Source organism: Hesperophylax consimilis, chromosome 9 (genome assembly GCF_061612785.1).
Source record: "Hesperophylax consimilis isolate HC1 chromosome 9, BYU_Hcon_1.0, whole genome shotgun sequence".
Taxonomy (NCBI): Eukaryota; Metazoa; Arthropoda; class Insecta; order Trichoptera; family Limnephilidae; genus Hesperophylax; species Hesperophylax consimilis.
In genome coordinates, this window is record NC_142844.1 from 7,894,203 (window position 1) to 7,908,992 (window position 14,790).

The 14,790-nt window shown below is 34.1% G+C and overlaps 1 protein-coding gene across 7 annotated transcripts in view; it reads right to left on the bottom strand.

Annotated features, from left to right (window-relative positions):
- Positions 1–14,790, bottom strand: part of bdl (borderless) — a 50,439-nt gene that overhangs the window by 11,712 nt on the left and 23,937 nt on the right. For all 7 annotated transcript variants that reach the window (XM_089635252.1, XM_089635249.1, XM_089635250.1 and 4 more), the window contains exon 3: positions 570–795. In XM_089635252.1, coding sequence (XP_089491378.1) covers positions 570–795 — 226 coding nt within the window. The remainder of the gene's footprint in view (positions 1–569; positions 796–14,790) is intronic.

A 14,790-nucleotide genomic window follows, 5' to 3' on the forward strand; every position in this document is an offset into this window, starting at 1 on the left:
AGTGTTGAGCGTGTTTTATTTAGAAACATTTCTATGTAGAAAAATATTGTCTAAATAAAGATAAAGCGAGTGATCAAATAATCTGAAAAAGCAAAATAACAAAAAAATCTAACGAAGCCTTCTTACTATATAAATATTATTACAGAATAATGTAAGCAGATTTTCTATAAATTTTGTAATTAATCTAGTAAGCCTGTCTATATTATATGATGACAGGATGAAGAATCGTTGAGAGGCCCAAACTTGAATATGTAGGCGGCTGGGCTGGATGGGTATTGGACGTGCCATATGCCGCTACACACTTCTTCAAACTGCTGCTCTTTTTTCGAAGACTTTGCCATTTTGGATTCCTGATGATAATCGAAGTGTTATAAATTAGTTTGTTTTTTTTTTCCCATCTGCAGGACCAACCAGTTTACTGATGGAAAACGAGCTGTTGATTCTAGAAATAATCTTTCCCCATTGACCCCTCTTTCCGCACCGCCGGCAAAGTCCTATAATAACACGCATTAACCAGTGCATGTTATTAGCTAGTAGCAAGTAAACGTTAAAGAGTAATAGCTTCATACCTTCTACTTCAAGGTGGAACCAGGTGCCGTTATTACGCATGATGGGCGACCTGTTGGGGAAGAGCACGCGGCACTCGAACCAGCCCGAGTCCGTCTCGCGGATGGAGGTTAGGTTGATGGATCCGCGGCCAAAGCCCCGCTGGCCCCCGTTCAGCAATTCAATGCGCCCCGTGAACTCGTCCGCCGAGTAGATGGCCCCCTCATTCCACGAGAAGATTGGCTGGCCCTGGAAACAGACAAATGAGATACTCATTATCAGGTATCACTAGATGCATCATCACCAAAGCTAAAACTATTTTTTTTATTAGTTTCAATTGCGAATTTGGTACATGATGTAGGTATAAAGAATGATATAAGTATAAATTCAATTTTTTCACAGTCCTCCTCACTAGGGTTTCCTGTTCTGAGGCAGCCTGTAGTTTTCAAACTTTTGTGTTTAGTTTCAAGTTGTCTTTACATCGTCTTCATAATGTTTGTAAGTCGAATATCACTTTGTTGTCTCAGCCATTTTTGTTTGTTTGTTTTGGTAGAGCATTGTATAATTTCGTAGCATGCAATTTAATATATCTGCGAGTGCTCAAGGCAGACCCCCTAACCGGTTACCCCGTACTCTATTAGTGATTGACACAAAGCGTAGTACACTTTTTTGAGGATATTACAGATGTTTTTAAAGAATATGTACCTGGTGAGTTTTTTGTAAGAGTTAAACTTAAGCTTAAACCATGAAACTTTAGACCTGGTGATACTATTATTTACTAAACTATTGAACATTTTACTGATTTATGTTTTGACTAACAAACAAATACGAAAAATGTATGTGAAACGGGAATCCACAGAATTTCTTCAGGAGAACAACAATTCTTTATTAATATTTCTTACAAAATTATGGATTTTGATCTAAATGAGATATTAGGCTCTGCCACACGTACATTTCGGGCCGCTCCAGGCCGCCTCGCAGAAAATTCTCACAATGGACTGAGCTGTAAGCCGTTACCTTATTTTCGGACTTTACTTTTCTGCTTATTTATGGTCTTGGGTTAACTATTCGTTTTGGTTATCAAATTTTCACTATTTCTACATTTAGTTAAATGATGTTCGAATAATCTATGCTGCACTATATGGAGGTATAATACTATGATAAAAGTGAATTAGGTACCTACATGTTGCCATTTATAGACAGAGATTAATTCAGCATGAATGTTCATTGAATTGATTCTTCGTTGAAGTTTCTTTTTGTTGTATATCTTTTCACTGGCATCACGGAGCAGACAGGTCACCGTCCTGTCTCTGGTATTATTGTGACTGCTGTGCTTTGTATGACCATCAGTCGTATATCAACAACTCGCCTATTAAAATCATTCAGATGACGTTATGGTTAGATATTAATTGGACCCAAACTTTTATAGTAACTAAGTTGTACTATCAAAACATTAATACCCAAATAATTCATTTTTTCGCTCAAACTTGATTCCGTTTAAATTTTTAAATATTTCGTATATTCATATAAATTTAGAGTAATTTTAATAATAATAATAACATGGCAACTGTGGCATTAATTTTTAATTTTAATTTTATGTTACTATCTATAATTACACCAAGGTGTTTTACATTAATAAAAATATAAAGTTTGAAATTAATTTAAAAAAACATTCCCCCAGTCTTTTTGAATGGTGAGATTCTGAAAACAGTAGAAACCACAAAATATCTAGGACATATCATCAACAACAAGCTAACGGATGATGAAGATATTGACAGGCAGAGGCGTGTACTGAGTATAAAATGTAACATGCTCAGTAGAAGATTTCGGCTATGTAGTCCACGAGTGAAAAGGACGCTCTTCTTAGCCTTTTGCACCACCCTGTACACATGCGAGCTCTGGGCTAATTTCAAGAAAAGAACAATGGAAAGGCTTCGGGTGCAATATAACAACGCTTACCGATTGATGTTCGGACTCCCCAGGCACTGCAGTGCCTCCTCAATGTTAACAGAAGGGCGAGTTCCAGGATTTACAGCTCTGTTAAGAACCAGGATTGCAGGACTGAGGGAAAGGATAAACCATTCCAGAAACATTATTATCATAGAATCCCGTCTGACTTCAGGATCGAGCATTGAAGACCATTGGAGAAAGATACTTGCTCCCACAATCTCAGATCCGATGGATTCCCGTGCTTCTCTGCTTTAACTTAATTTCATTTTCTATTTAATTTTTTAATTTATTAATCTCTTTTTATTTATTTTACTATATGTAAATATTATTTGTACTTATATCCTCTATGGGATGTGTGGGATTGCACTAACCTCCCCACATCCTGGAATAAAGAATTTATTATTATTATTATTTATTTAAGGACCGGTTTCGTTATTTATACCCTGATGATGCTTAAGCAAAGCGAAACCAGTCGGTAAATAAATAAATTTAATTTGTGGTTTTACACAAAATAAGTGTTTTATTTTTATTAAATATGACAAACCTCAAAGTGATTGCTTTCAACAATGATATTTTACATTAGTTTAAGCGGTAAGTACAAGTACAGAGCGTTCAGGTTTATATAGATTTGAATTTACTAGTGGGGCCCGGGCAGATGTTGTTCTGCAACAGACCGCCTTCTCTGTAGACCGCATTTTATATAGACCTCATTTTATGTAGACCGCCTTTTATTTGTGTTATGACTGCCTTTACTCATGCAGACTTCGGGTGTAGGGAACTCTTTAAAACAGTAAATGGTTCTTTATATAAATGTGTTTATTTACGTCACAATAACCTGTCTGACTATCTAGAAGTGATCGTTACCCGAGGGTAGGTAAAACTCTGCGCCCCAGGAGCTTGCTCTCTGATAATATAATCTCGCAAGTACTTGTTACACCCTAGCGACATCTGGCGGACTCTGGCGTAAGCTTTATGACTACCGCCATCTATCGATTAAGTACTCAACCTTATTACCAAACATCACAATCTGTTATCGGATATTTTATGCAGTTCATACCTAGATAGAATACACGCACAAGACTTATCCATCGTAGATATTATTTTGGCGTGTCATTTGATATCGATTATTTCAGCAGATTATGATTATTGTTAAAATAAGTAAAAATGCAACCGGTACCGTTCTATACTCTTGAAACTGGCAAGAAATACATGTCTTTCACAGTGTGACAGATTGCCATACGAATACGATTCAGAGAAAACGCTTTTTTATATAATTTTTATTCATCTCATATTCAAGTGTAATAAATAAAATGATAATTCCTAACCGATAATCGAAAAAAAAATGAGTCCAATAAAGATTAATTCTTAAGTCTTAACAGTTATGTTGTTTTAAATTATATTAATGAATTTAAATTTAATGTGTTTTTAATTTTAATCAATGTGTTTTTGGATGACAAAGATTTAGATCTCGATAACTGCGCCATATATCCTGACCAAAACTATTCTTTATTTCAAGCTGGAACCAACCATACACATTTAAACCGGTTGGGCGTTTTCTAAGATTAGCGTGTAAGAACACAGTGACACGTGATTTTTATATATTAATACCATTCTGAGGGATAGCATTTTTATTCAAACATTACACATGTTTTGTCAGTATGTAGTAAATTTTGATTGATTTTTTTTATTATCAAGTTTATGTCTAATTCAGCCGTTCTCTGAGTTTCACATCAAGTTTATGTCTAATTTAGCCGTTTTTTGAGTTTCGTTCAAGGAAAACCCTAATTTAATATTGCTGTGTCATCAGCATAATATGAAATTACTTTTGATTTAATAGGGACTTAAAAAATATCGTTTACGTATTTAAAAAAAAAACAGGTTCCAGTACAGTACCCTGCGGGATGCCAATATCCGTGATTTGTGAATCGCTCAGAAAACCATTTAACCAAAAAGTGCCCTTTTTACATCCACGTTAGCGCACTTATTTCGATTAAAAACTCTGTTTAAAACCTAAACACAAATAATACATTTTACAATATATATAATAAGTCGCTTTTGGCTGTAGGTATGTAGTCACTTATCACTTCCTTGTTTGTTTTTCAGTCCTTTACTAACGCCTACAAGGACAATTTCAATCAAGTCCTGATCTTATCAGAGCTTGCCCCCAATCCCCAAAGGAGTGAAATGTTTCCGCTTAAAGCGATGACACTTTCAACGGGATCCTAATATTTAATTAAACCAGATAAATTGAGTGATTAAAGCATATTCTCATATCCACAAAAGCATTCAACAAAACTAGGCCAACTGATGCATCCAGCAGATCTGCGAACTCTTGAAAAGTGATCTCACACATGTAACCAACGTGTAACAATGCAATTAGTGGGTGACGTCACAGAGTAACAAGTATAACTATTATTGCAGTAAAACGAATCAAGCAATTAATTGGTCCTGTTTGCGAATGCAATTGGGTATTGCGATTCTGGTTAAACATGTAGACAGTGCTGTGCCGACAGTAGTGGTTGTTTTACACTATGCCTTTTTTGTACACTTTCCATATGGGTTTGGGTTGAAAATAATTACGTTCTGTTTTTGTACAGTTTAAGATTGCCAACATTATTTGATATGTATCTGTCATCTGTAATATTACATACTTATTTACTTAACCCAATTACTTTCATAATACTAACTAGAAATACACGAACAAAAAATATTTTTAATTGTGATAACAATATCAGGACTGGATCGTTTAGATGCTTGCATTGAATACAGTTGAAATCTCAGAAATAATACTCGTTGATAACTGCATGGAATTTAGTTACAAGAAGGCTTAAATTATATACCTAACAAATAAATATTATTATTAGGTTTTATTATTCTTAGGCATGTGTTCGAATTTTACTTCTTTATAAATGTTCCACTAAATTATTAAATCGTAAAATATTTTTAAAAGCTCGTTTAGGCATGTAATATAAATAAATAAATATTATATTATGTGAAAATGTTGCATGTTTGTATCGTTTTCTACATAAGTATTGATAAAAAGACTATATCATCATGAGCCCCGTACATCAGTCTGAAACCCGAGAATCCTTATATTTGCCATAAACATGCGAAGTGTGATGAATTTCGAGATTTCATATTTATATTTCTCTCATAACCAGCAATTTCTATTTGAAAGTCTTTTCAGTTTAGAAAGGCCTACATAGGTATGTATAACACGTGGTGGTTTATCCCAAATTTCAATATTTCCCGCAATGGTTTTTTTTCATAACTTAAAAAAAAATTGCATTACATATATATGTGTCATGTATAGTCACTACTTTTAAGCAAGATTTTGGTCTTACACTAACGATAAACGCCGCGGCTGTGACAAACTTAACCACATGGACTACAAAGACAATAAATATGATGGATCGTCTGAGATCGCCGCAGGTTTCGCACACTATTTTCAATCAGTATTTAGCGACAATATCCCCAAACTTGACATATCCTCTATAGCTTCATCGTCATTTAACTCTTTACCTGTACAAATTCATGAAATTAACGATGACGATATTATTAAAGCTTTCCATAAGCTAAAACCTAAATACTCCGTCGGCCCAGATTGTATTCCACCTATAATCCTCAAAAGATATGCAAGTTATTTTGTTCAACCTCTAAAACATATTTTTAACCTATCACTTCGCAAAAATATCTTTCCGGAAATGTGGAAACTAACGAAAGTAACGCCTATACATAAAAAAGGAAAAAAGTCAGAAATAGATAATTACAGACCTGTAGCTGTGTTGTCAGCACCCGCAAAACTTTTAGAAACCATAATTTATTCACAGATATATAACCAAACAAAACACGCACTCACCGAAAATCAGCACGGATTTCGTCCCACACTGTCACCTTCAACGAATCTTATGAATCTCATTACCTATATTAATAATTCATTTGAAAATTTTGTACCTGTTGATGTGATTTATACAGACTTCGAGAAAGCATTTGATAAAGTCGACCATGATATTTTATTAAAAAAATTAAGTGACATCGGATTCTCTCAGAATTTCCTCGCTTTTGTGGCTAGCTACTTACGCAATCGTCGTCAGTATGTCAGTTACGGACACCATATCTCTCACGAATACAAAAATAACTCCGGGATTCCCCAGGGATCGAATCTAGGACCCCTTCTCTTTCTCTTATTCATCAATGACATTGGCAACACTATAAACCACTCAAAATATCTCCTTTTTGCTAACGATATAAAACTTTTCAAAGCAATCAAAAGTTACATCGATTCCATTCTTCTGCAGAACGATCATGATTCTCTTGTCAAATGGTCGGAACTGAACAACTTACCCTTCAGTATTCAGAAATGCAGTGTCGTTACATTTACAAGATCCAAAAATACATTCCTGTTCCCCTACCACATTAATAAACATGAATTAACACGTAAAAATGAGATTCGAGACCTTGGCGTAATTTTTGAAGCAAATCTCTCTTTCAAATCCCATATATCTGATATTGTCTCCCGTGCCAACAAAATGCTTGGATTTGTTCTTCGTAATTCAAGATCATTTACCAACGGAATCGCAATCCGAAGAACGTATGAAGCACTTGTTCGCAGTATCTTGGAATATAGCTCCATTATTTGGGCCCCTTCTGAGCAAAACCATATTCTCGAAATAGAAAAAGTACAAAAGAGATTCATGCGTTACCTATATATGAGGGAATATATGTACTACCCTTTCCTGTATCCATCCTTATTCTTAGCAGGAATGCTCGATCTTAATACATTAGAAGCCCGCCGAAAAATATTTTTAGGAAAACATTTTTTTGAGATAATCTCTAGAACTATACATAATCCACCTATTTTGAAAGAGATTAACTTATATGTCCCAGACAAGTATACTCGTGGAAGGTCCCATACCCTTTTTTATGCTCCAAAAGCGAGGACTTCTGCCTATCAGAACGCCCCAGTCAACAGAGCGACTGAACTGCTCAACGAGTCTGCATTGACCATCGACATTTTTAACGTAACCTACAGGCAGTTTAACAATTATCTTTTGACGTATGTCACAAAGTAGTGAAACTGACCTTTTTATGTGTTTTGCTATACTTTTTGTCTAATTTGTAATCTTCTCCATAATGTATTGGTGAATAACCGTTTTACGGAGAACATGAAAAAATAAATAAATAAATAACTCTTATTCGTAAGTCACTAGCTATAAGTCTTAAATTTAAGTCACTAGTTATAATTAGAATTCTTAGTTGTAATCCAAATATATTAATTTTATTATATGTTTATTTGTATGGCACCCTTGAGGTGATTATCACAAAAACGGGGCTTTACAAATAAGCCAAAAATGATGAACGATAATTATTATGTATTTCGTAATCTTATTTAAGGTCTTAATTGTCTATCAGCCTGCGCAATTGAGGGGTAAGGCTCTCGACAACGATTCCGTAGGTTGCAGGTTCAAATCCCGGCGTGCGCACGTAAATTTAGTTAAGTTAATTTGTGTTTTTTCACAAATAATACATTCAAAATAATACGTCCTGTATTTGAAGCACGTTCGAGAAAGAAGGATACTCTTTGTTACGCACTGGATTCAGAATTGAAACATTACTTAAAATGGCTTTAGCTGTGTTGGATAACCAGATCAGGTACTTCCTCATCTCCCAGTTCTTAATCCCCTTTCCCTCCCCACTACCATCAGCTTCACAATAAACCCCAATCAGGGATTCCATAGTCTCACTGGCAGTGGACCCAACAGAAACTTACGCTTGCATACTATCTTGGTGGCGCAGTTTGCAACACCGCGTACTCACATTTACGCGATATATCTCAATATGCTTTATTCATGCACATTAATTTTTAATTGCTCATTCGCCATTTTGTTATCATTAACCCCGCAAATCAATAGTAGTTATTTATTCTATATATTATTCCAAAGACTTTTAAAATTGTTATTTATGTTTTCACAATTTTCTTTTGCTTTTCTGTAAATTTTTAAATTTTGTGTATTATATAATTGTAAAAATTTAACTGTAAACTCACTATAATAAGATTTACAATGCAATGAACCCGTTAGACAAACTGCTAAAAAGCAGTTTATCGGGACTTTTTTGCCTTATATTTGTAAAGTGTGTAAAATATTTAAAAAAGTATGTTACAGGGTAAAAATAACTTCTCAGGGTAAGTTGATATAACAGCTTTAAACGTGCATTGGGTGTCGATGGTTGAAACACCCAATAAAGAGCTAAAGAGGATCTGCGTACCCACATTTCCAGAGCACACCATTACTTGTGTTTACTATATTTCAAACCTACTTGCATGGCCATAAAACAATTAAAAAGGCATTATTTTTTATGAAGCGCGTAGTCATTAACGAAACGCTTTACTCAATTAGGTATCCTAGTTAATCTTGACCTCATAATTATTTTCAATGGCAATATAATGGACCGCAAGAACGTAGCTTTTAAAATTCCAAAGTAATAATTAAGCGTCTTAGACTTTTTATCATCTTGTAAATCAAATAATTAATATCTTTATCCCTAGGACGTCTTAACCCAGATTGGCCCACCGAGGAACAATTAGGAATTATTGTGATCCCCGATAATAAAGAGTGTTAAGACCTTAATTGCTTCAGTACCTAATCGTGAGATCATTTTGTTACAGAAGTAATTGAGTATTTTGTATCTCGCATCTGATGTAATTTTCGCATTAACACAATGTTTCTAGTAGTAATTTAATTAAATGAACGAAAGAAATCATACGAATCACTGGTTATGTTCAATTTCAAAATTGAGGCCTATAATAAGTATTTGCAGCCACTAACTCTTGAAAATCTTTTACACCCTGATAAGATTTAGAATCCAACCCAAACCCTAGACCTAAAGGACTACACTCAACGACAAAGACTGACACTCCAATTGGCGAACTCGGGACGTGAAAAACAAGTACCTTGTTTTGGATCCAACTATTTTGGTTTTTCATTTTATATTTGTAATTTGAGCATCGAAGTTTGCAAATTACTAATTAGTCTTAACTTGTATACCTACTATATGTTCTTGTGCTTAATGTGGCTCTTACAAGACATTTGGAAATTAGCACCATGTAACATCATGTCAATTAAATAACTCTATTCTAAAACAATAATCCTTTACAATCATAAATACGGTAACGTACTATCCTGGTTTAAGAATTATCTGTCTAATCGAGAGCTTACTGTCTGCATTAAAGATCAACTGTCCTACACTTTTACAGCTACAAGCGGCGTGCCCCAGGGATCACATCTAGGACCCATTCTTTTCAACATATTTATAAATGACGTTACAAATGTATTTAAACGTGTCTTTATTTTGATGTTCGCAGATGATATGAAAATTTACCGAATTATTGACCATATTAATGACTGCTTATTATTACAATCAAATCTCATTAGCTGATTGGTGTATCCTAAATAAATTAACCCTTAATGTAAAAAAGTGTCAAGTCATGAAATTTTATAGGAAGAAAAACCCATTGATTTTCACAAACTGTATGAATAATCAAGTCTTAGTATCTGTACCCAAAATAAAAGACCTGGGGATAATATTTGACACAAAATTAACATTTATCTCCCACATTAACAATATAACCACTAAAGCGATGCAAATGTTGGGTTTCATATTAAGAACTTCAAAAGATTTAAAAAATTTAAAAACTTTAAAAATATTGTATTCGTCCATTGTCAGAAGCCATTTAGAATTCAACTCAACCATTTGGAATCTATTTTACAATATTCATGAAAAATCTATCGAGCGAATCAAACATAAATTTTTACGAAACATAAATTATAGATTAGGTATTCCTATTGAAAACATTAACTACACCTCACTGTTGAAAGTCATGGGCCTTGCCACATTAAAAGAAAGAAGAATATGTTCTGATCTCTTTTTTCTTTATAAAATTGTTAATAACATGTTTGACTCCTCTGAACTCCTTAGGTTGATCGACTTTCATGTGCCTAGTAGAACGGTTTGTCAGAAGGTACCTTACCATTGTAACATTGCAGGTACCAAAGCAGAAATAAATTCAGTAATGAACCGACTACACAGTGCAGGGAATAAATATTGCGTGAACACTAACGGTACTGAATGTCTATCAGCCTATAAACACATTATTATTAAATCTGTATGTCAAATATGAACTTGGCAAACATTAAACGGAGTATGTGCGAACTATTTCTACTACTCTGCAAACTATTTTTATACTTTCCTATAATCATTATCATTGATTTGGAGGATTTTGGCAGATTCTCTATTTTTCATCTCAATTATTTGTACCTATATTTTGTTAACTCGGATATTTTTTTATAAAACCTATATTTATCATATAAGATCTGTATAATTAAAAAAAAATTATAAATAAATAAAGATGTACATTATTATCTGTAAAAGCCCTATGGGCGTTTAAATAAATAAATAAAACTCAAGAAATATAAACTAACACGTGCATTAGAAACACTAGATCTAAAACATATCTTCCTATACTATGGTACTAAACTCTACATCAATATCCTACTCCCTTTTAAAACTCACAACAATAATACTAATTATCTCAAATAAAAAGCTGGATACAAAACATAGTGAGATTAGAAATTGGTATTATACTGACAACAAATACAGACTGAAACCGAAACAATTATTTGAACAAACCAGCACCATTTAATATATTTATAACTAGCTGCACCCTGCCACGCGTTGCTCTGGCTCAGTCTGTCAATGCAGAGAAAACATAGGGCATGTTGCTTTTACGTCCATCAGATGGCGCTGTTTAAAAAAAAATCGTTTTTACCTGTCACAGGTGATAGGTATATAATAAAGCTATAAAAACACACGTGTATTCGAACGCAACTTTGTGTCAAAATTTCAAAGCAATCGGTGAAGAACTTTTCAAGATTTAAGATTTTAAACAAACAAACACTTATGATAGGTTGTTTCACTGAATTTAAACAATACATCGAATTTCAAAGTTCATTTTCAAGTTCTGCGAAAGTTCTAATCAAGTTCTCTTATTATTTCAGAACTGTCCAATGATATTATAACAGAACATGAATAACACTTTCACAGAATTTGAAAATTGATTTTGAAATTTGATGAATTGTTTAAATTCTGTTAAACAACCCGTACTTATATTTTTATTTATATAGATAGATAGATTATTTTAGAAAAAACACTATTTAATATGCATATTTATGATTACCTACTTTATATTATCCATACTACTAAATCTTAAGAATTTGTAACTGAAATCCTCAGTACGGAAGTTTCCAGTGAGGATCTATTTTTTTTTCAAATAATAAATAATGTAAAACACTTATTATTATTATTATTATTATCTTGAATCTATCAATTGATGAGGACTTTAATGTTTCTGGCAGCGCATTCTAATACTTCATCTCTTTGTATAGTAAACTATTTTGCGTATTCACTTTGTTCTTTTCAGTAGCCTAATTTAATTGCATGTCTGTGAATGTTCTTGTTGTAATTAATTGAGTATTTTGGTAACAGGTTGTTTATGATTTTATGTGTTCACTGTTGGCCAAATAAACTCTCAGAGTTTTATCTTATGGACTTACGTGGTCGTCACTAAACCGCATGTACCGCCACAGTTGATGTGCAATAATTATGATACATGAATGGGGCCTAAAGGATTCTGAATTGTTTATATTTCTACACATCGTAGAAGAATATCCCCTTCATCAGTTTTCCGGAGACACGTCTGTATTGAACCAAGTGACTCCCGATGCCGTCGACTGGCAGAATAACCCCAGAATGCACCTTTAACCTCAACCAAAAACTATCTTCTACTGTACAAAGAAGAACGGACCTATTCTAACCATCAATGTTTACAATAATTGATGAATGTGACTTACCATCAACGTCACACTTTGGTGTGGTTGGTTTTACACAGTGTTGTCATCCAATTTCGGTAACAACGGGTTACCAATTAAACATTCTTCCAATACCCACCCTTCGTAAACCCTGGGAAATTCGCTGCATCGCAGCATAGCTTCATCCACCACCAGAATAACATTACATTACATTATTATTCCATTTACATAATATTGCAATTTATTTACCAGATTTTTGGTCTCTATGGACGGATAGCACATGCACGCACCGACGGTACATATTTATACCGTCCCTCTGACTTAAACCGTTCGATTATGTACCCCTCATGACAAACTGCGTATGTTGTTCCAGTAGGTACCCTCTATTTTAGAGGCGGAATTAACGAAGCGACTAATCGTGCGTATAGTTGGTTTGTTTGGACAAAGGGTCAGCGGAATCAGAGCAGTGGACAGTAAGTACTGTGCAGGCACAGTCAGTAGGCAGAGTAGGCATTGGGCATGTAGTATGTACCAACTCACAGTCAGTACTGACTAGTGACATCAATGATTGGAATGATGAATGCAGCTCAGATTGTACCGGATCCTTTGGGAGCGGCGATGATTTGATTACATCCATTGGCCATTGTGGCGTTTGGTACGCGCCAGATAAACATTTAAAATTAGCGTTATTTGTTCATCATGATCAAAATGTCATTTATTTAACGTTTTCTAGGACTGCTTTATTGCAAGGTTTTATTATTTGTTTATTGTTTTGTCAAAGGATGATAATTCGAAGGTTCTATTTTATTTGTGCATTCCGATAGCATCAAAAGTTTTAAAAATGTTTGAAAACACCCGCCCGCAGTCCCCCTTACCATACATATGTCCAAAGATGCTTGATGCGTACTGCGTAGCGACGTTTTTCTACTTAGTTTAAATTTAGACTCGCGATTCAATTCTAAAATGTTTAGCTCGCGAACAAAACAGAACTATTATAAAATTAAATAATTTTTAGATCCACTGTGTTTGAATATTTGTTGCTCTAGATTAGGGCTTGCAATCCCGAAGTCCCACGGGATTTCAGCAATGTTTGATTTGGATTTTCATAAGCGGGTTGTGGGTGATTACAAGATTGAAAAAAAAATACTCCAAAAACATGTTATTTGATTTGCACGTGCTTGCGAGTTGCGAATCATATGATATGCAAGCATGATACTGTAAGTGTTTTTGTATTTTTTTAAATCTTTGTTTGTGTCAAAATCCGCTTAAATATTTGTTTATTACATTTTCAGTATCTTCATGTTATACAGGGTGTCCGGAAACTCGTAGTACAAGCGGGAAACTGGTGAATCTACATCACATTTGGAGTCGATTTTGTAGTATATATTTTTTTTTATTTGAGCTTTCGTTATCGAGTAAATCGAGTTTGAAGTTGATTTTTTTTTTTTTTTTTTTTTTTTAATCAAATTCTTTTAAATTATTACTGAAGATCAAAGTACCCAACTAATTAAAACTATTTGAAAGTAAAACAAATGAAGAAACTCGGATTTGAAGCATTATTTTGAAATCACCCTTCATTTAACCCGGTGTAATCATAAAATATTTCTGCTCTGCTCTCAACCCTAAACACCAGAAAAAACTTTAACCCTAAAATAGCCGAAAATTTTTTTTTTTTTGTTTTTTTTTTTTTTTTGAAAATGCTCAAATCATAAAACTTTATGTTTTTTTGGGTTCCCCATGTGGTGTAGATTCTCCAGTTTCCCGCTTGTACTACGAGTTTCCGGACACCGTGTATATACCAAACACAAATACAAAAAGTCCTCTTAGTGGTTTACTGTGTTACCTTTTCAATGTCTTTTTCATAACATACTGGTCGGTATCAATGATAATTAATATCAAATAATAACATAGTGTTGGCTTTATTTCATTTTAATATCCCTTTGATTTGAAAAAGGTGCGAGATTTGTAAATCCTACTCTGGATGGATGTAGAATTTGTTTTATGACTTTTGGTAGAAGATGTGTAAGTTGCTGATAATACGTTAGCCAGATTGTTTATTAGTTTACTTGTTTCTTTCCCCATAAATGTTGAATTCCTTTTACAATTCGACGTTTTTTATAGAATTGAGCGATATGTGTTTATCAGAGGATATATTTTTAACGTTTTTAAGTGGGTATTTTTGTCGTTTCTAGGTAGTCAATTCAGATTTACAACACAAACCGCATAAAAAAACCATCCATAACCCAACCATCTGGAGCCAGTGAGACTATGGCAACTGTTGTGAGGCTGAAGGTAGTGGGGAGGGGAAGGAGATGGGGAAGTACCTGGCTATTCAGAACATGGCCAGCGACTTAAGCCATTTCAAGTAATGTTTCAATTCTGAATGGTGGTCTTACACCACGGCGATGCTGAGAGTATCTTTGGAAAT